At 41.9% G+C, this 27172-nt stretch overlaps 2 protein-coding genes across 4 annotated transcripts in view; one reads left to right on the top strand and one right to left on the bottom strand.

Annotated features, from left to right (window-relative positions):
• egfem1 (EGF-like and EMI domain containing 1) overlaps positions 1-27172 on the bottom strand; it is a 55679-nt gene that overhangs the window by 8671 nt on the left and 19836 nt on the right. For 2 of the 3 annotated variants that reach the window (XM_031861023.1, XM_031861025.1), the window contains 27 exons: positions 26566-26688; positions 25490-25615; positions 24906-25028; positions 23966-24088; positions 22876-23013; positions 22645-22767; positions 22072-22194; positions 21713-21952; positions 21450-21578; positions 18509-18637; positions 17922-18050; positions 12931-13065; positions 12315-12449; positions 11181-11306; positions 10720-10851; positions 10340-10468; positions 10121-10252; positions 9634-9762; positions 6084-6212; positions 5263-5391; positions 3560-3688; positions 3331-3459; positions 2837-2965; positions 2594-2722; positions 1257-1388; positions 845-973; positions 516-644 (listed from right to left, as the gene is read on the bottom strand). In XM_031861023.1, the coding sequence (XP_031716883.1) occupies positions 516-644; positions 845-973; positions 1257-1388; positions 2594-2722; positions 2837-2965; positions 3331-3459; positions 3560-3688; positions 5263-5391; positions 6084-6212; positions 9634-9762; positions 10121-10252; positions 10340-10468; positions 10720-10851; positions 11181-11306; positions 12315-12449; positions 12931-13065; positions 17922-18050; positions 18509-18637; positions 21450-21578; positions 21713-21952; positions 22072-22194; positions 22645-22767; positions 22876-23013; positions 23966-24088; positions 24906-25028; positions 25490-25615; positions 26566-26688 (3588 nt within the window). The remainder of the gene's footprint in view (positions 1-515; positions 645-844; positions 974-1256; positions 1389-2593; positions 2723-2836; positions 2966-3330; positions 3460-3559; positions 3689-5262; positions 5392-6083; positions 6213-9633; positions 9763-10120; positions 10253-10339; positions 10469-10719; positions 10852-11180; positions 11307-12314; positions 12450-12930; positions 13066-17921; positions 18051-18508; positions 18638-21449; positions 21579-21712; positions 21953-22071; positions 22195-22644; positions 22768-22875; positions 23014-23965; positions 24089-24905; positions 25029-25489; positions 25616-26565; positions 26689-27172) is intronic. The other variant, XM_031861024.1, reaches the window with a different exon arrangement.
• Positions 14789-17819, top strand: LOC116390895 (EH domain-containing protein 2-like). Its single transcript, XM_031861026.1, has 6 exons — positions 14789-15140; positions 15258-15434; positions 15668-15765; positions 16165-16577; positions 16678-16842; positions 16930-17819. The coding sequence occupies exons 1-6, from the start codon at positions 14920-14922 to the stop codon at positions 17488-17490; spliced, it is 1635 nt and encodes a 544-aa protein (XP_031716886.1). The 5' UTR covers positions 14789-14919; the 3' UTR covers positions 17491-17819.

Raw genomic sequence — 27172 nt, 5'->3', positions numbered from 1 at the left:
CTATCTATCTATCTATCTATCTATCTATCTATCTATCTATCTATCTAGCCAGGGACACGTTATCGTCACCGAGTTTCTCTTGTACATTTTTGTTCCATCTACATTTACCGTTTCTGTGTTCTTTGCCGTGTAAATAGTTGAGCTTGATCATTTTTCCTGAGTCCAAACCGTTTTTGTTTTCTTTAATCATACCCGCCTCTGGTCTGGTGTATTCGATAGATAGATCTACATCGATAGATCTAGATAGAGATATATATATAGATATTGATATAGATATATATAGATATTGATATTGATATAGATATATATAGATATAGATATAGATATATTGATATAGATATATATAGATATAGATATAGATATATATGAGACTAAACTTGACTATTAAAATGATTCATACACTCATAACATGCACCAAATAAACTTGATAAAATTTTCAGTGATAAAATAAACAATAAGGACTGGTGTGTCATAGTTAAAAGCATAAACAAGCAATACATTTGTTTTAGTGTTACCTTGTTGGCAGGACTGTCCCATCCTACCAGGGGCACAGATACACTTCCCATTTGCTGAGTGGCACTGCCCTCCTTCCCCACAGGAGCACAGCTTAGCACAGTCCTTCCCGTAGTACCCACTCGGACAGCCTGCATAAATAAATATGTCTTCATTCACACAAACATTATGAAGATAAATATCTTCTTTTCATAAGCCAGAATTCTCCAATACAACGAAGAAACTGAAATGACCAACATCCCTCAAACAATAACTCCCAAAAATGATAATAAAGGGGTGCAGAAGGACTTTCAATGTGGAGTACAGACAGGTGCAAGGTTTCCAGACTCACTTGAGCTGCAGTCAGCTCCAATAAAGCCAGGAGGACAGTAACAGATTCCAGTCCTGAAGTCACAGCGACCACCATTGATGCAGCTGCATCTGGACTTGCAGTTTGGCCCAAAAGTCCCCGCTCGACATCCTGGAGATAAACCACAGTCATGAGTCAGAAAGGGAATTGAAAATAGGGGAAAAGGTCTATCGTTGTTATTGGACTGAGGTTTTTAGGGTATTTTACTTGCAGGATACAGCAGACAAGTAACAAGGAAATTATTTGTAAAAATATGAACATTTCACAGTTAATCATAAAAAAATTACTTTGACTTCAATGGAAATCTACAAGTTGGGCCAAATGTATACACAGCTACCACATTTCTCCCACCCAGCTCCCTGTTTTACTACAGAATGGTACATATTGCACTTACGCAGCTCACAGCGTGCCCCGTAGTAACCAGGTAAGCAGCTACATTTCCCCGTCACAGGATGGCACTGCTCTTCATCTCCTGAACATTGGCACAAGTTGCTGCAGTTTTGCCCGAACATGCCAGCAGGACAAGCTAAGATGATACATCCACAAATATATCACATATACACAACAGTGGGACTGTTCGTTCAAATTTAGAAAGAAGTGGGCATATGATATGCTGACAGCTCCACAACTACAGTAATGCTAGCTAGCTATAAAGTAGGGTTAGTTGATTAGAAAAACTTTTTTATTTTCTTTACATAACTGTAAGCAACGTGTAAATGGTAAGTTAGTGAAAAGTTACAGTAGTTTGTGCGAACAAAGACTTGCGCCATTTTGCTCTCCCTCCTCTGTTACTCTGAACATACTGGGGCATTCGCTATTCGCTGGTAACAAAACCAAAACTCCCAACTACCCTCTCAGTTGTCCGAACCCCAATGGACGCAGAGCGACATTCTTTCACACAGCCTTTCTGCATACATCCATATATACTCATCACAATAATGAATGGAGTCCACAGACAATCAGTCATGGCCAACAAGATGAATCTGTGAACCAAACATGTTTTCGGGTGAGACCGCAGCACTCAGTTACTCAGTCAGGCAGCAGCAGGCAGCGTGGGGGACAGATAAGCAAGGGCTCCAGACTAAAGAGGCAATTACGGCGCTGTCATTATGCATGTCTGCCTTCCAAAGGCCCTTATCCGCCGCCGAGGAGACAAAAACAATGCCTTCTGTTTTACTTGGCAACTGGTGTGTAACATTTATCAGATGTCTGGGGAGCGTGTGAGGAGAGGAAGGGAGCTGAGGTGGTGAGGGGGGGAGGTAGAAGGAGTGGTGAAGCTACTTGTATACAGTCTTAAAGGGTATGGTCTACATAATGAAACATTAGCATAAAGCCCTGTGACAGTGAGGGTTTAGTGCCGGTGCAGAGTGCATTTCCCGGAATAGAATAGGTAATCTTTCCCAGGAGGACCAGGATGAAAAAAAGGAAAAGATTTTAATCAGTATTAACGGAATGATTCTTGGTGATCACTTTACTCCCATGGTGCCTTGCCTTCCTGATGGGAGTGGTGCGTTTCAGGATGACAGTGTTTTAGCAACAAAGCCCATATGTCAGCCATGGTTTTAAATGCATGACAGTGAAGTTAGCCATGTGCCAAGGCTCTCTCAATCACCAGGCCTGACATTGTGCAAGAATTGAGTTTGCCTTTTACAACTGAGCAAATCGAAATGCTACAAATTAATACGCTTGCAAGACTTATTTTGCCAATTTACGTTTTCTTGTCATTCTTACTTTTCTCGCAGCCAGTCCCTGTGAGTCCAGCTGGGCACCCACATCTCCCCGTCTCATGGTGACAGGACACCCCGGCTTGGCACTGACACCGTTGGGCACAGGAAGCACCGTAGGACCCCGGAAGGCAGGCTGTGTGTCGACATACACATGCAGGTACACATCAGCCAGTTTTCTCTCGTGTTCAGCGCTCCTCAATTGCCACTTTCATTCCGTTTCAATTTCCTCGGCTCATTACACACTCACGTCTGTCACACCTGGCTCCCCTCCAGCCTGGCTCGCACTCACAGCGGCCCGTCGCATGGTGGCAACTTGAACTACGGACACAGTCGCACCTCTGCTCACAGCCCTCTTCAAAGAATCCCTTAGAACAGGCTCCAAAAAATAAAAGACACAAAGGTACGCATTCAGACAACACACAACATTAAACTCCGAGAACAACACTTTATGAAATACTTTATAATTATTTACCAGAGGCTAATTGCACCAAGAGTTTTGAGCCAGCAAGATTTATGATTCCAGGAGTGAACCTTCACTTTTGTTATGCTGATGCTACACGAAAATATTTGTAAATGCTGCACAGAGGGAAACTGCTGGATGGCAGGTTGACTATGTATCTATACATCTCAATGGGGCAGGTAAAAAACTGGTTACAGATAAAACTGTATGTACTATACCAATAAAAAAAAGCTAAATAAGAACTAATATCCTGTAATGCAACAGCGTTGATGTGAAGTCACCTGACTGACAGAGCTCTCCTATCCAACCTGGCAGACACACACATCTTCCCGTCACTCTGTCACATCTCCCTCCATTCGTACAGCTGCAGGCTTCAGTGCAGTTCTCTCCATAACGTCCTTCCTCGCACTCTAGGAGAGAGGGAAAGGGTTTAAAGGGTTTGAATAGTTTAAGAGTCGTGTGTTTCCCTTCGCTTCCTCCCGATGTAATACATTGTGCTGTAGGACTTACCTAACTCACAGGCGGCTCCAGTCCAGCCGGGCGGGCAGGAGCAACGGCCAGTCGTTCTATCACAGGAGCCTCCATTTCGACACAGACATTGACCAGAACAGTGTTCCCCATATTGTCCTGCGGGACAGGCTGAACTCGCACACATAACACAGTACAGTATAGTGAGTTAATGACATGAATGGGTTTTAAGAAAATAATGCACACAATTGTATAAAAGTTTCGTATTAATATAAATACTAAGCTTGTGTGATATTTGTATCAATGTGAGATTGATTATTAAATAATATTGATCATCCAACAGTATGCACCATGTCCATCTATCTAGCTCAGTACCAGGGGCGGAAGTAGCAAATTATATTTACAGTTACTGTAGCAAAATGTTTTTGTGTACTTTAAGGACTACTTTTTTGAGTATTCAATTTAAAAACTGTAATTTTCTTTTACTTACTATTGTACTAATGCATGTATTGTACTTCGCTACACTTCATGTCACATCCATGACTGAGTAAAAAAAAAATTCATATGAAAAAGTCCTGCAGGTGTGTCTGGGTTTGCCGTGTTTGCACTTTGCGGTGTGTAAAAACTGTGCAGTCTCTAATTTGCTTTGTGTTCGTGGCTGCAGCCGCTGTGGAGTTTGTGTTGTTTGCGTGTCCACGTTGTCTGCTTTGGTGATGTTTTTATTCTACTGTTGATTCTAAAAGGGCCGTGGTGTCCATAGCTCCTTTTATTTATTGTTGATGATTTTTGTTCAATTGAGTTTTGTCTCTTTTCCAGTTACTTCTTGTCAGGCTACACTAAGGAAGGCAGTTGTATCTTTACGCTATTGATAATCACTTGTATGCACAGACTGCAGAGTGTCTGTCTGTTGGTTTGGAGTGAAAGGGTCTCGCTGATTTTGTTCCACTTGTGTATGAGTTAACATTCAATGCAATCTATTTTGTAACCTATATATTAATGGATAGTGACAGTTATTTTACTTTTTCTACCTCTGCTCAGTGCCCCATTGTCATGTCTATTATCACTTATCATCATTATCGGGTCGGTATGGGTTTGCACATGAGACAGCTGAAAGTCAACAATTAGGAGGGAGCAGCCCACACGCTGTCCGATACACATACTCGTATTGACGCTACAAGTAAACCAGTATCTGCAATTATCTTTCATGTTTTTACTGCTGAGGTGTGCATTATTTTTATTTTTTTATGTGCATATGTTTATACCCATGCAAGAAACCGGGAGGGTATTTCTACTGATCTCAAACTTCTGAAATTATCATGTGAATAGTGCCTCTAAAGGATGATACCAGTGTGATTTACAAATTGTGGCTCTTTGACTACAAAATGTCTGCTTTTTCAGCTTTTGCAGACCGTTTTTGGAAACAGGCAATTCAATTGTAGGTAGCGATTGCTATCCATTGATTTATAAAATGTAGAAATAAACTATCAGACTCTTTAAGACTTGCCCAAGTTGTGTAACATCAAGTGTGTCGAGCCAATTTTAAGAGTCTACTCATCAATATATCTCATGAAAATGGATGAAAACTGCAGATAAAATACATCCAACTCTCCAAAACACAGTAGTGTGGTTTGTAAGATGGATAGCTGTGATGTAAAGTATAGGTTATTTGTACTACATGAGCTAAGACATGCAAACCCACTGGTATTGCCCTTTAAGAAAACCATGCTGAGTGATTAGCTACTCACACAGTTGGCAGCTGACTCCAGTCCACCCTGCTGCACAGCTGCATCGCCCGGTGACGTGGTCACACCTGGCTCCGTTCTGACACTCACAGGTCTGACTGCACTGCTCCCCAAAATTACCGTCTGGGCATTCTACAAACCACACATGCATGATAGCAAAATACAAACAGAGGACAGCCAGTGTTGACTTAAAATGCAACTGCAGCTTATATTTGCAGCAAATGTATGACACCAAAGAGCTTAAGGACATTTTGAGACATTTTCATCACACATACTGTAAACGCCTCCTTAATGATGAAAGTCCAAGATGACATTTGGAGTCTTAAGACAGGGGAAAATGCACTAATGACAGAGATGCATCATTAAGTCTTGCGAGTGGCTTTCTGCTGACTCCAGCTGTAGTAGTCAGGACCACAAAATGGCACTGGCAAAAGGAAAGTCTTGAATAAGACTGCAGAATGACAGACTAAGACCTTTAATGGGGATTTCATTGGCTTCATTAAAACAAACGGCATGAAACTTCAGCATGAGAACACTGATTGGTTAGCAACTAAAGAGTCTTCTCCCTTTCCTAATGTTGATCGCTATAAACACGTGGGTGCATTTATCCAGAATAGACCTCAATTCAACCATGTGTGCCAGAGGGCACTCTTGTCCCTCCTTCCTCCACCCTTACCCATCCCTAAAAAAAGTCATTGGCAATGTCTCATTATAGAGATAATTATCCACAAACACATCATAGTTGTGTTTAAGGAGAGGATGTCGTGATGGGCTGCAGTGAGGACCTCCCTCACACCCCGTTTTAATGATGTGGCTTCCATTACCCAGAATGCAGTGTGGTCCTGCCCAGCCGGCAGTGCATAGGCAGGCTCCTGTGATGTGGTGGCAGCGGGCACCGTTCCTGCACTCGCACATCTGGCCACAGTCAAGACCGTAAAACCCGTCCGGGCACACTGTGGGCCAAGATAAAACATCCGACTGGTTAGAACTGGCAGCTTCACAGAAGAGGACAGGAAAAGGTCTAGATAGATGCCAACATTTTTATTTATTTTTTTTAGTTCTTTCTCTTCCCTTCCTCATCTCTCAATCGCTCCTCCTACTTTCCCTCTCCGTCTTACCACCTACTGGAAATACCAATATCAAATTGCAGTACCACGCTGCGGCTGTTCATTTGCAGAGCCTCTGCGTTCGTTAAGTGAGCTCATGTCCCACATGTGTGGTGGATCTGGGCCACATCAAAGTCGACGGCGGCTCGGAGGCCGTTCTGTTTTAAGGGGTAGAGGGGGCACAGAAAGCTGGTAATTAGAGCACCTGCTGAGTCAACAGGCCCCACCAAAACAAAGCAAAAGCCAGGTTACTCTGCCCCCCCTAACACACATGCACACATACCTACAGTATCACTGCTGATGCAAGGAGATGCCAGTGTAAGAGTCTGTTTCTCATTCTCAAGGAGAGCCAGAGAGATTGTTTAAGTGTGCGTAGAGTCAATTGACACTCAGTAAGTTTGGTAAACACACTGCCTCCCATCCACAAGAACCAAGCCAGAGGCAGTGGGATGAATGAGCCTTTCCACTACTGGGACCTAAATATTGTCTGTAAGCATAACTTCACCAGAGCAGGAAAGAACTATTTTTGATCGCTCAATTTCTCACTGTAGAGATCACATCCCAACTTAAGAATAATAGTTGTATTTTGCAATAAAAAAGTTCTTCCATTCTGGTTTTTATTCACAGGAGCGCTGCTCTTTGCGCTGACAAAGTTTGAGTGATTGACAGCGGTTGCAGACGTTTCTCTCTGTTTTCTATTGGAGTAGTATGTGAGAAAATCTGGTAAGGGTTTGGGTAGAGTCTGTCCCAATTATTGCAGCAGCCAGCAGTTTTATTTTTATTTAATGTATGCGCTGCCTCTTCTTTTTAGGGAAAGCAGTGGACCATGTTACCAAAGGAAGCCACAAATTGGGAGTGCGACAGAACTGTGTAACTTGGTGGTTTTATGTATTTTAAATGCCATAGTACTCGGGGTGTTTCCCTACAGTTTATGCATCATACACTCCTTTCTCCTACTCCAGTTGATGATGGTGTCCCACTCCTTTTTTTCGCCCTGAAGGCCTCAAATTGTGAAAATCATCCTTCCTGCTCAGCAGTTTCTGGCATGGCCATCGCTGTGTTCCCACACTGACAGCATGATGTCTTTGCTTGCCTCTGTAGTGGTTAGGCTGTGATGTTATTGAAGCCAGCCCATTGAGGATGCATTTTAACCCAGCTGTACATTAGGTTTGTGGTAGTACTGTAGCAAAATCGTTTGTCTTCTGTTTATTATTATGATGGCAATCGCTGACACCATGGCAACATCATTCTTTCTTGCGGGAAAGTGTTTCAGGAATGTTTCTCTGAAACATAATTTATTAACAGATGACGCAGGCGCTCAACGCATCTATGATGATAAAAAAAATAAACATAAAACATCTCAGATGAGTGATGCACCCCTTTAATGAGGTCTTTATTCCTGGCACAGTAATCACCTCAACATGTGAAACACTTTTCTTCCTCTTCAAACGCAGCAGACAAAGGAGCACACAAACTCTACAGTAAATCTTCAGGGGATGTACTGACGCCTCTGAATGGCAAAGTTTATTATTTGTTTATGCCAGCAGGGGGCGACTAGTTCCCATATTAAACACAGAGAAGCAATCTGTCATCTGATATTAGGACAGTGTCTGCAAGTGTTTGTAAGTAAAGACTCTTCCCTCTGAGTCTTTGTTTATTATAGGCACAGAGGATTCGGTCCATCACCGCACACACACACACACACTGTGCCATCGCTGAAAGACTCCATCTCCAGACTAAATGAGCTCTTTAAGACAGGCGGATTATTTCCAGATCCCTGGTTGTGTAAGAGCCACTGCTGTCAGCCCATAAAGCAGGTCCAGGGACCACACAGCCGGGGGAGAGCAGACCACAGAAATAGAGCGGATAGAGAGAACATAGAATAGAACTTCCTGGTGCCATTCAGGGTCTATACACTGGAAGAGGTCAACACAACAGCAACAGAACAACACTGTTTCTTCGACAATAGCGCGGATGTTCAAGTTCTTTTTACTGTGACCAAATGAACTATTTTGATGCAAACATCAAAGCCGCAGACCAGAAAACGGAACACTATTCACGTTAATTAAAGAGGGGGTCTGGTCTACAGGACCCATGTCAGCACAATTGCTCGTTTCCTCCGACAAAACCCGAGTGAAATGTTTAGCATCAACCACAAGAATGCTCGGTGAAAGTATGCATTTTGCCGTAGCAACAAGCTCTCCGAGTCTTGCACTTGAAACCGTTGTGTGGACGAATATCGCCTGCCTAGAATCCAACACTGAAAAGAGAAAGTCATCTCTTTCCATCTTAATTCTGTGAAACGGATGAACTAAGCGAGATCTGGTCCTTCTCACAGCGCAGGCCTCTTCCTGACTTCTCCTGAAGGAAGAGGCCCAGCAGAAGACTGAGAAACTGGACACCTCTGTTTGATGAGAAAAGGCCTTCAGAAAACCGAATTTGGTCAGACTGATAGCCTTATTTCCACACGCGACGTCCAATCAGAGTGACGTCTACGTCTGAGGCCATTAGACTGTTATGGCTAGGGATGTGAAGCTCTGTTCTAGTGTGACACGGCCATGATTTACGATGCCCGTGTACTATGGAGGTGGTATGAATTTCTGGGCCTGGTAGTACACTTGCACTAAATCTTACACTTTGTAATAACATGAGGCCACTTCAAGTCAGAAGACTATAATCAAGAACAAATCTATTACATTAAGACTCTTGCACCGTTGGTATGTCTTGTAGTTTGGTAAAAATATGATGAGAATAATATTAGTTACATGAAAGGTTTCCTGTGGCAGGATGCTTGAAAAGACTGCTCCAAAATGACGAATAAGAATCTCGGGATTTGTGTGGTATTAAAATGGTTTTCATATGACATCACATGGACAATCTGATGATTCGTTAAATCTGTGGGATGATTCGCTCAAACTGTGAATCAGAAGACTGTCCTGCAGCGCCCTCTAGTGTATTAAGATGAGTAATCTCACATTAAGAAGGTTTTATACTTGTGGAAGGAAAACAGAAACGCACCTTTTAGTGACAGATGCACAGGACTTTCAAAAAATACTCTGTTACATTAATATTAACATTGTTGAATTCAATAAAAAGTGCCAAGTGGACCTTAAATCAATCTTTCAAGTCTTTAACTATTTATGTTTGGGATGTTAAAGATTGATTAAAGGTTAAAAAGACTCCAAACATATAGAAAATGTTGTATAGCTTCACTTAAGATACCATCGGGAACAGTACAATCACTAATCGGAAACAAAATAAATCTTACTTTTTTCACAGTAAGTGCCACCATATCCAGGTGAACATGTGCAGGCTCCACTCACGTGGTCGCAGAGGGCTCCGTTCTGACACTGGCACTGCTGGACACACCCCTCACCATAACTGCCATTCACACACTCTGAACATATGAGAGAGGCAGATCAAGAGTGATTTAGCAAAACAATATTGTAAATCTCAATCATTTAACCAAATGTAGGAATACTATCTTGTGTTATGTCATGTTGTACTAAATATAGCACCTGGAGGTACATCCAGAACTGTAGAAGCTTTACATAAGCTCCTAAAATCTCTAAATATATAGTATATTCCAAGTCCCTGGGAAATGTACAGAAATCATAAAATAAAAACATGTAATGATAAAATATAATATCCAGAAAATTACTTTCAGGATATTATAGTGACGATCGCCCCATGGTGGCAGTGTGTGCTGAAAAATATCTTATTAAAACTGTGTGACGTTTAAGAAGTTAACTTACTCTTTTCACAGTGGTCTCCGGTGAAGCCGCCCTCGCACGCACAGTGACCGGTGACCGGGTCACAGTCCAGAGAGATCTCTTTGCACTGGCATTCACTGAGACACTCCTGGCCCCAGTAACCAGACTCGCATGCTATGAAGTTCAGCAAATATTGCGCTCAGAGATATCTTCAATGTTGCATTTAGATTTTTTTTTTTTTATGAGGATAACAGTTCTTACATGTTGCACAGTCGTGGCCTCTTTTGCCCGGAGGGCAGATGCAGCGTCCAGTCTGTGGGTCACAAGTAGTATCAGGGTGGCATGAACAGCGCCTTAAGCAGCCTGGTCCATGGAAACCTGGGGGACACTCTGTACACAACATGACATTTATTGGATGGTGCTTTAGTAATCCACTGTTTTTGACTGACGCATGGTTTGTAGGAACTGAAAATAATGTAAATGTGTATTGCATATATAAAACAAATCAGTCAATTGCAGTTTAATCACTTGTTCAATCATTGCTACATTTTTGTTTTTCTTTGAGACATACAGATTTGAATTAATGGTCAAAATAGTCCCAAAAATGTTTTTTTCTGTTTCTGGGTTAGATTAAAACTCACCATTTTGGCAGAGGTTCCCCGTGAAGCCTGGTTTGCAGTCGCACACACCAGTCTGCTTGTTGCAGGAGCCTCTGTTCTCACATTTAGGACATGGTGACTGGCACTTCAACCCCCAGAATCCATCAGGGCAGTCTGGGGAGCACCAAGTATCTTTCAGATTAAGTGAGCAGTAAACCACGTATGTTAGTTATTTCTCATTAAAGTCCTATAGCCACGTATGCTTGGATGTTTTGGCGGAGGAAATGTATTAAATGGCAAGTAAGCCAAACAGCAAAGGAATTGGTTTGGTTTAAAGAGGCAACAAACAACCCAAAAGTGCTGGTTATTCAGTGGGCTAATACTGAGCTCAGTGAGTGCAAACACCACAACATAAATAGGTTAACATTTTCTGAAATTAAAACACAAATTCAATGGAACATAAAATATATATATTTTTTTAAAAACATACAAAATAAATGTACCTTGGTGACAGGAGTGTCCCGTCTTCCCAGCAGGACAGATGCACTGTCCGGTCACAGGATCACAAGGAGCTCCTCCACAGTCGCAGGTTAGACGACAGCTCTCGCCATAGCTCCGGGATTGGCAGGCTAGCAACACACAACAGATTTAAAACGTTAAAAACAGCAGCAACAGTGAGACACAAGACCGGATTGTGTAACATTGCAAAAAGAGAACTGCAGAAATACTAAATCATTTTCTGTTTATTTATTCAGCCTCTGCCAATAGCCTCTGCAGTAGTAACTGAAGTAAATTACCCCTGTCATGACCTGGCCTGCAACTTAAGATAAATACAATCCAGAAGATGTGGATTCCTTTTTTTTATTTTTTATTTGGCTTTGACAAACCCAGCAAGCCGAGACCTGGAATGTGCATTAGTGCTGACATACTGTAAAACTGCTTTGAGGCTCCTGAACAATATACAGTATCACTTTAGATCACAACACAGAAGGTTGAGCTTTCCATCAAGCAGCCGAGTAAACAGCCAGAGGACACCCTGCAGTGGAGACACACTCGTACTTTTGGTTTGTACAGTTTGCAATAACAAGAACACCTGCACTGACCAGGTGAATTAAAAAAGAAAGCGTAATTTAGTTCACCCACTAAATCCACTCAATCCATCAAAGGAGGCAGAGCATGAATAGAAAAGGACAGAATAAAGATAGAATCAAAGGTGAATTGAAAAAGATTGTGACAAAGGTTGAAAACATTCCCGAAACCCATAACTCATAACAATTTGTGGTGACATCAGAAAGGGCACGCATTTACACATGAAGTATGCAAACAATGACCATACATGTAGAAACGTGTCGGTGTACAACCCCACGCACTTCACATATCCACACGTATGCGTAAAATAGGACAATGATCCTTTTTTATAAAGGTTATGGCCACATGAGAGTGCTGTGGAGTCAAGCTTTGAGGGAGGACGTCATAATTTAACAGGAGTGTGGTAAAAATATTGGAAAAGTAAAAAAGCAACGATATCTTATTTTAAATGAAATTCTACTTGACTACTTACATTCTTTTACTGTAACTCATTCATAGTTTGATGTACAATGCCCTTTAAATTGCATTAAAGCAGCTCTTTGTCTCACCCAGCTGACATTTATGTCCATGTAGGCCTGCAGGACATCGCTGACTGCATTCTCCGGTCCCGGGGTCACATGACCCTCCACCTGGACAGTCACATGGCTGCTCACAGCCCGCACCAAAGAAGCCAAGCTCACATTCTACAAACACACAATCAAAGTGGGAAGATTAACGGACAATCTCAGCGCACACTTCCAAACATTCTGTGACAGGGTATTAGGATTTTGACCGGCGATTGACTTGATTCCGTGATCACAGCCTCTTGGAGCAATCACAGCAACCTCTTAAACTGCTTTTCCATTGTAGACCATTAAAAATGGCATTGCAAGGTCGCCGCATGGCCCCAAGTGTATTTCCCCTCAGCTGCTGACATTGCTGCAACTGTAGTCCCATTACTGCGCCAGGAAATGCACTTAATGTTTGAAGCTGTGAAATGGTCAACACAGTAATATGTCCACTAAATCCACTTGTGGCTGAGAAGTGCAAGTTAGACAGTTGACCTGAAAACTGGATGAAATGTAACTAAACACAAATCGTATCCATTCATTTCTTAGAATCTGAAGCTACGTGCTGAGGTGGTAGTTAAATAAATGAGTTGGGTGTTTTGAGAAGCGCTTATACCTTTCTCGCACTGCGGGCCGTGGTGTGCAGCCTTACAGACACAGCTCCCTGTTTTGGGGTCACAGCCAGTGGAATGTTCTTGAGCACAGTCGCATTCCTTGGAACAGCCTGCACCGTGCGTCCACCTGGGACAAGCTGAGGGACGGACAGGATCAGTTCGAAAACAGACAAAGGTCGACAATGTTCTCATGTTTGTGTGATCAGTGGTGGGATGTAACGAAGTGAAAGTACATCTGACAGGCCAATATTGTACTTTTACTTTGTGGTTACTAGTTAAATTATTGTACAGTGAAAAACATGTATCTCCAAATTTGGTGATTTTGAATTTAAATTTTTCTGACTAACTGGAGGATTGAGTGTTCCTTTGAGGAAATTCTCCTACTTCTTAAAGCTAAATAAGCTATTTAAAACCTTGGAGTAGCTGGAAAATGCGTCGTCACAAAGCTCAACACAGGGCTGTTTTCCTTTTAGAGATACATTGTTCTTACAGATTAAACTAGACATCAATATATAAAGTCATTAAAATTAGCACAACCATACAGCAGTGAAACAAATTTCAGACATTTATACAACAGTAATATTAATCTACAAATGTATAACAAAACACTAACGGTGACCATTTCATTGCACAATAAGTACTTTTACTTTTACTTAAACAAGGTTTTGAAAGCAGGACTGTTACTTGTAACAGTATTTCTACACTGTGGTGTTACTTTTAAAGGCACAATGAGGAGGATTTGTCGGTTACGATGTGTAAAGACATTTTTCAAAGTTGGCCCCTCCTTCCCAGCCCAACAATACTGGACGAGCACGCCGCCTGACCACAGTTGTTACGATGCTCCCTAGATGGTGAAAGACAACCCCAGATTCACTTCTATTTTGGAATGAGCTTTGTCTGATTGGCTCGCTTAGGTTTGCGTTATTTTTCTGTGTTGGGTCTGCCATTTTCCTAGCGTCCTATTGGATCCGTGCTTGCCTTCTGGCACTCGCTACGTTTTTTTAATAGAGGTTGACGCCTAGAAACATCCTGCAGAATAAGAAGAAACAAGCTGAGGGCAGGGTCTCTGCAGATGCAAACACACTCACACACTTCTAGTGGGTCACAATAAATGAGTGAGAGGGATTATGTCTGTCTATTTTTGAGTCTATACATTGTTTTTTAGGAAAATCCTACTCATCCTGTCTTTAAGTAGGATTTGAATACTTTTTCCACCACTTTATAATATTTTACAAAAAATATATCCATTTTTTCTGAGGTTAAGCAAAGAAAATAAATGATCATAGCAACTTTTGTTTGTTAAAGTGAAGGTGGTGGAAGTTAATTAAGAAAGGAATGTTGAAATGTAACCTCTACTATCAGATTTCATTTTACTATGAGCCAAAACTAACACGCCCACCCACCAAGCTATCACAACATCATACTTCTGCAAGTTTAAGTCACGTGACCGCCGCCTCCTGTTTTACTTGATTTACAGAATTTCATTCAAAATGTTGGTGCATCGTTCATCGTTACTGCTGTATAACTACAAATCTAATTTGAGACCAGGCTCACTATTTGGCAAAGCAATTTCCTATGAACTTTGTTGCGTTGTCTGTAGTTTTTTGCAAACTTTATCATATTAGTAGCAGCATTGAACAAATGGGTGAAAAGTGTTATGTAAGACTTTTAAGACTCGAGCAACCGCCACATCATCACTCTGTGTTTAGAACAATCTGCATGAATTTTGCCAAGATTCTCCCTACTCGGCAACAACAACAAAAATCTGAGCTCCACTCCACCCTGTCCCTCTCGACGTTGGCTTTATGTTAGGTCCAGCTGCAGGCTCTGGTTACGCCCTCTCCACCCTCTCAATGTCCCGCTGCAGGATGGAGCAGACAGCTGTGAGAATCTGATAATATTTCTTGTGCACATTCTCCCATCGTTCGGTTTGGTCTTAGAAGAGTGAGCAGCATTTCACACCGAGAAATTAAGAGCAAAGATTCATCACCATGTCCATCCGGAGGCTTAGGAGCAACCCTAAAACACTGGGGGATGTGAATTTAGTGACAGAGGACCTGAAGAATCTTTATTTTAAGAGGCTGCTGCCGATAGAGAAATACTATTCTTTCCATCACTTTCATTCTCCGAGCTATGAGGACGCAGAGTTTGACAACAAACCAATGGTCTTGGTGATGGGTCAGTACTCAACAGGAAAGACAACTTTTGTCAGGTAAGAATCAGAACATCCACGCTTTTTCAACTGCAGATTTTTGCATGTATTCTGCTGAATGTATTAAACTGATGTGCTGAGGGTAATAACGTTGTTAATGGTGGTTTTGGACTTCAGGTATCTCATAGAACAAGATTTTCCGGGTAGCAGAGTTGGGCCAGAGCCAACCACTGACTGCTTCACTGCCCTCATGTATGGTGAGGTGGAAGGAGTCATCCCTGGCAATGCCCTCACAGTGGACCCGAAAAAGCCCTTTCGTCACCTTGACCCTTTTGGAAATGCTTTTCTGAACAGGTGATGCTGTAGGAATCAGTAGACTGAAAGAGAGAGGGGGAGGGGAAGATCTTCCTTTTTTTTTCTTCCTTTACTTGGAGATATTTGTCCAGCTTTAATTAGCGTAGAAGTACTGAAACAAACATTGCACTGTGAAGCTATTTCATGTTATGCATTCATTAAATAAAGGCTAGTGGGAAATGGTAAAGAGATTGTTTTGAATGCTTTATGTTGAGGCATTTTCTTCTTTGCAGGTTTCAATGCGTTCAGATGCCAAATCAAGTCCTCAAGAGCGTCAGCTTTATCGACACACCGGGCATCTTAACCGCTGCTAAAATTAAACTGAGTCGAGGTGAGACAGAATTCTTTTCTAGCTTCCTTTCAGTAGAATTATTGGGTGTTCTTCTACTTCCATGTATTCCGTTTTAGAAAGTTGGAAAGCATTGTCGCTGTCAGGATGATTGACATTCCTGGTAAGAGGAGTCATTGCAGAGGCAATGAAATAATAATATGTCAACACTTGAAGCCAGAAGCACAGCAGATGAAAGTAATATGACTGAGTTGGGTGGAGACGAGCAGTAAGTAACTGGGCAGTCTTCGATTTGTTTTATGAATGCATTAATCTGTGGGTGTAACTGAAAGTGAGGGCCACTGGGATATGCATGTTCCTCGAGGTGTGTTGAGGTAGTGACGCTTGCCCGATTACGTACGGCCTTAATGAAAACCCAGTGTTTTCGTTCCTTATCCCCAGGCTACGACTTCCCAGCAGTGCTGCGCTGGTTCGCAGAGCGTGTGGATCGAATCATCCTGCTGTTCGATGCACATAAACTAGAGTTCTCTGATGAGCTCACTCAGGCCTTTGGGGCCCTGTGTGGCTATGAGGACAAGTTGCGCGTGGTTCTCAACAAAGCTGACAGGGTGGACTCGCAGCAGCTCATGAGAGTGTACGGCTCCCTCATGTGGTCGCTGGGCAAAGTGTTTCGCACCCCCGAGATCTTGCGGGTTTACATTGGATCTTTCTGGTCAGAGCCCAGGCAGATGTGTGACCACTACCAGCTGTTAGAGCTTGAGGAGGAGGATCTTTTGGCCGACATAAGGAACCTGCCGCGCAATGCTGCCGTGCGCAAGCTGAATGACTTGGTAAAGAGGGCACGCTTAGTAAGGGTAAGAGATCTCATATGTTCAATTCAATCCCATTCTTTACATACATATTTACAAATTGAGATGCAGTTATGATGATTTTTTTTTTTATCTCCCCTCTTAGGCTCATGCTCATATTATCAGCTATCTAAAACAGGAGATGCCAACACTTTTCTGCAAAGAAAGCAAGAAGCACAATCTGATTTACCAACTTCCGGTGATTTTCACCAAGATCCAACAACGGCATCGAGTCCCAGCTGGCGACTTCCCTGACTGCACCAAGATGCAGGTGAAACATTACTTTTTAATTGCTGTGTAAATACCATATTATCAGAATGTTCTGTGAGCTTAACATGTGATTGTTTACCTTTTTCAGGAGAAACTTTTGAGTCAAGATTTCTCAAAGTTCAAGACACTGAAGCCGAGTCTGATGGCTTCCTTGGATAAACTCCTGACCACTGACATAGCAAACCTGGTGCCTTTACTTCAACAACAAGAACTGAGGAAGAAATCCCTCCCTGGTGTGTTGGACGGGGAATTTTTGGGAACATTCAGGCCTGAGCATTACACAAGAGATCCCTTCAAGGAACTCAAAAGAGACGAGGAGAGCAGTGAGACAGACTTTGACGAGTGGGTGGTGGAGAAATACAAGCCAAAGTACGATGAGATTTTCTATAATCTCAGTCCAAACGAGGGCAAACTGAGTGGCAGCAAAGTCAAAGAGTGGATGACGACCACCCTTCTGCCCACCTCTGTGCTTGCTCATATCTGGAGGCTGTCTGATGTGGATGGCGATGGCATGCTGGACAATGAGGAGTTCGCTTTGGCGGTCCACCTTATTGAGGGAAAACTAGAGGGCCACTGGCTCCCCCGAGAGCTGCCGTCTCACCTGGTGCCACCGTCAAAACGGCTAAGTTCAGCCAGCGATGAAGAGTAAAACATGACACTTAAAGGAGGCTAAGGCTCTGTGTACAGTATTTGTACAATTTGTACATAATTTCCTAAATGTAGCCTAATCTGTTAGTAGCATATTTAAAAAACTAACCAAATGTACAGTGCCTGTTAATGAACCTGAGAAGGTGTTATCCTTTTCATTTCACTTCTACATTCAGTCAAATATCCACCAAAATGATAGAAATACAGCAGCAATGATCTTCAATTAGGTGTAATTTCACTTTCGGTGATACATTTGTTTTGCCTTACACATAAGAGTTGCTCATATCTCCCGTAATCCTAATGTGTTCTTTTATCAATGGTATTAAACTTGTAAAGATTACTTGCCAGTATTATTTCATTATTTGGGTTGGCATTATCATCATCATCACCACTATGCAGTGGGTATTATGATGAGGTCAGGTTGGTACTCACGCAGGTGGCAGAAGCGCCCATATAGTCCCGGAGAGCACAGGCAGCCTCCGTACAGACGATGGCAATGTCTGTTGTTTGGGCAGTTGCACTTGTTTCTGCAGTGCCTCCCAAAATAACCCTTTGGACAACCTGTAAACAACAATAATGCCACTTTAGGATAGGATGCCCACTTCTGGAAAAGAAGCTCCTCTGTGAGAAGAGCAACATTTAAACAAGATACAGTAAGAGTTAAAGTCAAAGTCATGTGAATCAGGTGCCAACCTGGAATTGTAAGAAGATCTGTGGTAGTGTCAAGAAGTAGTTTGCAAGATTCATTTTTTTTCTCAAATGTGTGCTTTTATCTTGTGAAATACTCTGCTTTGATTCTTTCAGAAAATATTTAAACAAAACAATTTTAGAGGATAAAATCACTTCCATCAAACTTCTCATAACTAACAGACGTAGAGCAATATTGCTTCATATTAAGAAGCAAAAGGAAATTTTAAAAAATGCCTGGGACCACCAACTTAGAAGCTGTATTCTTGTATTAACACGTGCGTGTGTTCGCACCTGCCTATAGAAATGTGTGTATGTGTGTGTATACCAACCATCCTCGCAGAGCAGGCCCTGTACCCCAGGGGGGCAGAAACACTTCCCGGTCAAAGGGTCACACGAGCCTCCATTCTGACAACGGCACAGGCTGTTACAGGCCTGCCCATAGGTCCCCTGTGGACAAGCTGGAGTAGGAGAGGGGAAAGAGCATTGGCACCTCACTTCCTTTGTCACAGAAACACAGACTTATAAATGAGAGAAGAGAACGTACAGCAGCCAAACCTAGGGTTATTGTTCAAAAGTCAGTCAACACTTCCACCTTCCATCCTGTCTTTCCCCATGATGTGTGCCCTTCTGAATCCCTTACTCCCTCTGGCCTTGTTGACAATTACAACATGAACCAGCTGGCTGTTTTAAGATGTGCTAAAGTGTTACAATCTATCAAGTGAAGGTCTGCTTGAATTCCATGTCAAACTTTCTTCACAGCAGTTTTACATCACTCCACGGGAAGATAAGCCAATTCAAAATAATCCATGGCGGTTACGGCATTACAGATACTGAATACACATTAAAATGAATATATAAATGAAGAAGCAGGAAGAGAGAATAAGATAAACATTTCATATAAAAAGTTTAAATGGTGCTGTCTCCCTTGCATCAGACGTGATTCGTACATCTGGAAATGCAACCAAATTTAATGAATGGTGCAGTGGGCGGGGCTATGGGTCTTTGATTCTGCTTCATAATGATGGAAAAAATCCGGCATGTTGAGGCAACATGAAAAACACAAAGAGCTTTTTAAATAGCTCAAAATGCTTTTATTTCACCCCCAACTATGTGAAAGGTTGACAAGTTGCCTTGGATAGGATTCTAGGCCATTTGCTTTTCTGTTTGGCCTGAATTGAGTTCTTTTTTTATCAGGGTTTAGATATAGAATAGTAACATTTTTAACTTGACGTATAGTACTAGCGACATGTAAAGAAGCCTACACTGATTATACAACCATCATTTCTTTTTTTAGTTTTGGAAAAGTGTTCATTTCATGGTCATTATTTTACACAATATCAGTTTTGCTGCGAGTAGATTCACATAGCACTGTGTACACAGGTGTTTTACAATTGAATATGGGAAGCTTTCACCTAAGATATAACAAAAAAAGAAGAAAAAAATAATGAAGAGCAAGCTGTTAACATGCAATAGAATAATATGACTTTTGTTTTAGACTTTGAAGGAAAATGACAACCTTTGATATTATATACATGTAATATGTACTGTTGCTATCCATTCATCAATGGTGGGCGGCTCTGCCTTTCCCTTGTGACAGCCTTTTTGCTTGCTGCCAGATGTGTTTGCACAAGTCTCATATGATTGATATTTCACTCTTCAAATGTGATGTCACCCATTTATGCAACATCACATCTAAAAGGGCTCGTCTCCAAATACATGTTGAATGCAGTTGAAACTAGTTGAATTCCATTGTGTTGGAATTAGCTCTTTGCGATGCATCCGCATTACTTCGCCTGCACGTATGTGAACGCTGGTGAGTGGCTTTGAAGTTGAAATTGTATTTCTGGTTGCTGTGTGTTTTTCTTACATTTTAGCCATGGATATTCATTGTTATTTGTTTGATCAAAACACCTTTTTTTTCCCTGAAAATGCTACCAATGTCCAGATCATCACCTCCAGGTTGTGCATCTAAATACTGCCACCTCAGTAGCCTGTTTCTAAAAGTCATTACGTCTAACGGACTTGTCCCACATGGCTCTCCTCTTATGATTGCCGGCCTGACTCGGGTTCAGACCAAAGACAGCCATTAATCATGGAGCTGGATGGGAACAATGGAGCCTTGCTTTCTCACCCTGTAGTGGACATCCTTGGCCTCAGGCTGTGCTCTTGCTGTGGGCCCTGGCCTCGCTCCAGTAGCAGACAGATTGATTCCCCTGGTGCTCTTGTGTTCTGGAGCCTATAAACAACCCAGCCTCCCACACAGCGGGACCGACAGGTTTTGATACATGGCCCTGGATCAATGCACACAGGGAGCGATCTCATCTCTCTCTAAAACGAGACCACATAGCTACGTATATGGGTAGTTCAGATAGACCTGTGGGGAAATATTTTATATTTTTGTGTGTGTGGGGGGGGGGGGGGGTAAATTGATCTGGGCATAAATTATTAATTTTGGTCTCCGTCCATGAACATGTCAGAGGGACAGTTTTTTTACGTTCTACAAAATGAGATATTCAGTTCCCCAAACTTTTAAAGAGAGAGTTTCAAATCTTTGTGATATAAGCTCATTCACATTCCCGCTAAAAGTTCGATGCAAAAACAATACAACCCATTTACCACTTACATGGTAAATATGAAGCTGTAGCCAATTAGCTTAGCTGAGCAAATGGACTGTACGGGGAAGCAGCTAGCTTGGCTCTGTGGAAAGATACCAGAATATGGCAGATCTTGTTACCTTTGGACAGAGCCATGTTAGCTGTTTCTTCTCAGTTTCCAGTCTTAATGCTAAGCTAAGCTAAACAACACGGTTGTACCTTCATATTTAACAGACAGATATGAGAGTGGTAACAATCCTCGTCACTATACAGCTGTATCTAGAGCCAGAGTTTGGTTTGTCAGTTCTGGGCTTCTGTAAAAACATGGCGGCCGACTCCTAGAAGAGGACCCGCTCCGTATGTAGATATATCAGCTCATTCTATTGTAACAAAAACATGAAAAGCAATTCTTACTTTTAGGTGGCTATACACGGAAGAAAACATGCTTTTTAATACTGTATTCAATTTCTGCCAATACATCCCCCAAATACTACACACTGTACCTTTTTAAGTGTATAGTTACTTTAAGAAGAATCACTATATTCAAGCATTTTGAGCAGAGTGGTGAAGGTGAGGTTGTGTAGAGTTTAGCCCACTGCAGCACTTGTGAAGAATTTGTGTTGTAAATAAAAGATGTAACACACAGATGTACCTGTAGAATGTCCAATTAACTTACTCTTGTTGCAGATGATCCCAGTCCATCCAGCTGAACATTCACATCGATCTTTGATTTCACCACACTTTCCGTTCACACAGTCTTCACAGCTCACACTGCAGTCATCCCCAAACGAGCCATCTAGACACACTGAAAAAGAAACATTCAACTGAAAATAAGTTTTTCTTTTCCTTCCTGGTCTAAAGATTTAATAAAGTAATTAAATAATTTGATTTCTCACCAAGCATTCATCTGAGTGTCATCACTCACGCTCTTTACTGTACCTATGCTGCTGTCCAGTCTGAGCTCTCCTCGACGCTCCCTCTGGGTCTCATATTCTTTTTCACTGTCACCACCATCGCTACCATCCCCATCACTGTCATAACGGGAGCGCAAGGCTGCTGTGTACTGCAGGAGTTGAGGAGCCTTGCGGTACAGCAGGTCTGGTAATCTGTGGACCTCCAGTTGTTCGTCCTCTTCTCCATCCTCATCACCTTCTTCTTCCAGTTCGCTGCCATACAGAGCTAAAAAACACACAGAACAAAGTTAGTCAAACAATTTTAGATGGCTGAATGAATTGTGTTTTACTTGTCCATGAATAACTATTCGATCCAAGAATAACTACAATACTAATGTCACTCACAAACGCAGGAGTGCTGGTCCTGATCCAAGCGGAAGCCCCGATCACAGAAACACTCGTATGTTCCCAGGGTGTTGATACAGTCGTGTTCACAGTCGGACGTCTCTGCTAGACACTCATCAATGTCTGACAGAAGAATACACAAACAACACACAGCTAAGAGAATGGAAGGGTCACAATGATAGCAAAACCCAAGTGAAGCCATTGTCATCGGATGGAGGTTTGAACACAACAGGTTTTTATTGTTGGTGAATACATTCGATGGCAGACTGGTATTGCAGATCAACTTCAGACAGTCCTTGTAATTTTTATCCAATCAGATAAATACACTTCACTTCAGCGTACTCAATTGATTTAACTTATTCCACGAATTTAGCAGTTCTACTAGTTTGTGTAAAGGCCGCTCCTTTTGTGAACAAAATGTTCTGTTTTCTGCTATGAAATGGCCTTGAATTCCTTACTTAATTCCTGAGCAATCGGTTAGTAAGCGACCACTGAGAATTTGTATCCTGCACAATCGTGCCATAACACAAAGAACAACTAAAAAGGCTCACGCTAACAATCTAGCCCTCTTACCATCGCAGTGACAGCCGTCTGGATTCAGTCTGTGGCCAGCTCTGCAGCTGCACTCGTAGCCACCCGGGTTGTTTCTACAGAAGTGACGGCAGCAGGACACCCCACTGACACACTCATCGGTGTCTGAGAAAGGCACGCAGTGGTATAGAGTTGGTTTCAACAGATGGCCAGAAAGACAGAAGCAGAGAGTCACAAAGTGAATGAAAATGAAAGAGGAAGAGGAGTTCTTACCTACACAGGTCTTCCTGTCCCGGTCCAGCTGGTAACCGTGGTTGCAGGAGCACAGCGGGCCATTGGTGGTGTGCTCGCAGTGATGAGAGCAACCTCCATTGTTCTTCTCACAGCTGTTGACGATCTCCATCTCAATGCCTGGAGGAGATGGGACCAAAGCCAGAATTAAAGTGCAGAGCTGAAACATCAGGGCAGTGTTTATGGGGCCGTTATTAGGACAAATTGTTTTTGTTTGTTCCAGCTGCAATAGAGGAAAAACAAAAACCTTCTTAACCACAGTTATAGTTTAAATTACAAAGGAATTATGTCTGCTTTTTTAAGCACACTTACTGCCATGAATTTAGAATGGACATTTTCAATGTATTAAGTGAGGAGTATAATTATCATTGCCATCCCAAAATATCCTAAAACTCTTGATGTTTAGTAGGAAAGGAGAATTCATGCATTTCAAGTGTGATCTTTGTGCAACATTTGCTGTACAAATAAGTTGAAATTGCAACTGGTCAGCAATGACATGAGATGATTGGCAGTGTGCTTCTTCATGGTTATGGTTATTACCAGATGCGACGCTTGTATTGCTTTCATCTTGTGAGTCATGATAGCAGAATGTGATCCTGGAGACACCTACTGCATCAGGAAACTAGCACAGGGACAGGTTTGAGTACTTTGCTAGGTGTCTATATTTCTGTCTGTCTGTGGGAAGATTTTGTGTACGATGCAGTCTCGAAACTTTGCAGATGTGCAGTTTAGATCAAAATGAAGGTCTAGTTCAAGATGGATGTGGTTAGAGTAAGAGCTCCGGAGGTATGGGGGTAAGATGTGGGGAAGGGGCCATTAGCCCCCCCATTGTCCTGATTTGGCGTCGCGGCTGGTGTGATCTTATTTTTGGTTTTGTTTATATCGTGTTGCATCCACACCATTGAATACATGCATTCCAGTTTCCTTCCTTTCTTATTTACAAGATAAGTAAGTTTTCGGATCAAAGATATAAGTTATTTGAGGGATTTGCTCATTTGCACAAGGTAATGTGTTAAACAGTAAAGCTGCAATTTGTGGAAGACTAATTTTAATTTCGATGGTCTTTACTTACGGTAGCACTGTTTGCCGTCAGCACCAAGTTCAAAGCCCAGACGACACACACAGCTGAAGGAGCCCAGCATGTTGAGACAGCCGTGGGAACACTTGACATGGCCTGAACTGCACTCATCAATGTCTGTAGGAGACACGAAAACACAAAACAAAAATCACATGTGCATAAAAAAGGCATGATGGCAAAGTTCATATCATAGATCTATCTGTTTTCCAAAGTTGCACAACACAAGAATATATCTCTAGGTCATAGTGAGACATATCCCAGAGCATTTCAGAGTTGACGTATGTCTCTTTGTCCTCTTTCACTAGAATTAAGTAACCTAACCCTGTTGGCTAAATCGTAATTTACTCTCAGGACCAGAAGAGCCTGGGTTATTATGGTTCATACTGCAACAGAAACACACACGTTTTGAAACAAAGCACTGATGCAAATAGGTCATACATCAACTCAGAGCTACAAATATTAGAGGTCTCAGGCCCTTAGGGTCTGGTAGTGTTGCCTGTAAGGGGCTGAGATAAAGAGAAATGTAACATTGTCTTTGTTTGGAGCTGGTTTTCTTACACTAGAGGCTAATAAATCAAACACACGTACTGTTAAGCGAGCGTAAGGCTACAAAACAATGTTCCCGTGAAAAAAATCTTCAAAACAATGTAGTGAATACTTCCTCCAGCTGGAAGGCTCTGTCAGGTCTCAGATTTCTCTGGCTTCTCTTTTTCCTCACAGGTGGAGCAGGATAAATGTTAGCAAGAAAAGTTTCCAACATCAGCCTCTCAAATCAATACGGGTCTGTTGTAGTGCGTATTTGCTTTCAAACAGAGGTTTAGCGTGGCTGTAACATATGGAAAAACTGAAGCAGATTCCTAGGAAAGGTATTTTTGAGCCTGTTTTTTGTGTGTGCATACAGTCTGGGTGTGTGTGAGAGAGTGTGATTCCTCACCTTCACAGTTCTTGCCATCTCCAGCCAGAGTAAAACCAGGTCGGCAGCTGCAGTGAACCCGGCCGTCCTCTGAAAGACACAGCTGGGAGCAGCCTCCATTCCTGTCCTCGCAGGGGTCCCTCACTGACGCACAAAAATATACACAAAAATGAAGGCAAGTCAGCCCAGCAGGTGATTCTCTGACCTTGCTGGTTAGTTCATGAGCACAGAATTAACATGTAAGTTTAACTCCTGCACATGCAGCTTCTTATTCAGAAACATTACAAAAGTGAGTCTGGTTATGATATCTGAAAGATCCCTAAAACCAACAAAAACATTGTTGAATCCAAGAGGAGTAATCTGAATTCCTGCGCTTCTGTTTCCAAAGCTGCTTCTCAAATTCCTTTTCCACGCTACATCTCCCTACCTTGCACACTAGCTGTAGCAACAAAAATCTTATTTTTGCTGTAATTTGATACAATTTGCTACATGAGAAGCACCTAACTCATTTCAGAAAGATAACCTGCTCTAATGAAACCCAGTTGGTCCAGCGATTTCTGATCTATTCTCACATTATGAGAACATCTGTTGGCAAAAGGACTCACGTTCGCAGTGTCTCCCATCTCTCTTCAGCTGATAGTTCTTTCGGCAGTCACATTTGTAGTGATCGTTCCCCATGTCCACACACTTGTGCTCACATCCACCATTCAATACCGAACAAGAGTTCACAGCTTAAACGATAGACGGAGACAAGAACACAGATGGTAAATAAGCAAAAACACACATCGGCTCTGGTGCCCAATTACAGAATTAATTGACTCTGTTATAAGATATTTAAAATCTGAACTCACACAGTACGACAGGTACAACTGCATTTGTTGGCACTCTAAAATGGCTTTCACACTTCAAACTCTGCAGCTGTTAAATTATGGAACTCTTGAGTAAAGGCTGGAAACTGGAAAATGATATTCAAGCAGTACCCCTGGTCACTCTAATTATCTTTCCATCCCATTACTCCTGTGATTTAATGATGTGCCAAATATGAATATTAGCCGTGTGCCTTCTGGGTGCTTTAAACACAGACACGATGACACAGACGGGCTGTAAAACGGAGAGAACGGCTGGCTTCTGACATTGATGATTTAAACAGATACAATTAGCTATCCCGCTGCCTCCATCCTGCACAGAGCTGCAGTCAAAAAATAAGAGTATTAAGAATGAAAAATAAGACCACAAGCAACAGAAGACTTCTGAATCCAAGTAGCAAATTCTCTCGTTACCTTCAGGTTTTATGGTGCTAAAATGAAGGGAAAGTGCTTTACCGTCTTTATTTCCCCTTTCAAATCTGAATTTCCCACTAGACACTGAGATTAATCATGGAAGCCAAGCACTCCTAAGGTTCTGCTGCATTAATTCAAATACAGAGATGGGGAAATTTGTCCAGGTGATCTCACACACTGTGCTAACACTGGCAGAGTTGGTAGTTGTGATTCTAAAACATGAATATTCTATAATCTTTGTATAACATACATATATAAGAATAGCGTCAATCTTTTCATTTAACTCTTGACAAGAAAGCCAATGAGCATATGTCTCAAAACTATTCCTCTATGGAGCAACTATCTAACCACAGAAGAACTCCACTCCACAAGTGCAATACATACTTCTGTTTAGTACTTACCAATGCAGGTCCGACCGTCAGTGTGCATGCGGAAGCCTTCGCTGCACTCACAGTGATAAGAGCCTGGTGTGTCGACACACGTTTGCTGGCATCCTCCATTGAGTTCCTCACACTCATTTACATCTGAACACACACACATATACATAACCATACACAGACAAATGCACATTAAGAAAACTATTTATTCATATAACTGAGTATTGCCATAAACTACAAGGCTGCACTTTAACAAGAACCACTGAGCCCATGCCCTCTCTGCTCGGTTTGAACAATTTGAACAGATTGAAGAGATTGAGAGCTTCAGTCAATAGTAGGAAAATACTGCGGAAATGATTGGAAGCTTAAATTGAGCTGCTATTGAGAAACAAAGCATTTGTTTCTCAATTGTTTCTCATTTATCGTCTCATAGTGCCAAATAGTTGAAAATGAAAAACCCATTTTTAGTATTACAGATTTAAAGAGTTGTAATTGTAACAATTTGACCAGATCTCAAATATATTCTCTTTTTTATATTTTGCAGACATCTACTTTTGAGTATTACGTGTGTACAGTTCAGCTGTCAAGTTTAGAACCTACTGTCACCACTTCCCATTTTAATAGCTAGGGA

This window comes from Anarrhichthys ocellatus, unplaced genomic scaffold (genome assembly GCF_004355925.1).
Source record: "Anarrhichthys ocellatus isolate YVR2014 unplaced genomic scaffold, GSC_Weel_1.0 scaffold24, whole genome shotgun sequence".
NCBI lineage: Eukaryota > Metazoa > Chordata > Actinopteri > Perciformes > Anarhichadidae > Anarrhichthys > Anarrhichthys ocellatus.
Note: the sequence above shows the minus strand (reverse complement) of the source record. Positions and strands in the feature narration are given on the sequence as shown.

Coding starts and splice junctions, on each gene's coding strand:
- LOC116390895 (XM_031861026.1), top strand. CDS start 14,920: ATGTCCATCCGGAGGCTTAGGAGCAACCCTAAAACACTGGGGGATGTG. Junction 15,435..15,667: donor GGAAATGCTTTTCTGAACAG/GTGATGCTGTAG, acceptor TCTTCTTTGCAG/GTTTCAATGCGTTCAGATGC. Junction 16,843..16,929: donor CTGACTGCACCAAGATGCAG/GTGAAACATTAC, acceptor TACCTTTTTCAG/GAGAAACTTTTGAGTCAAGA.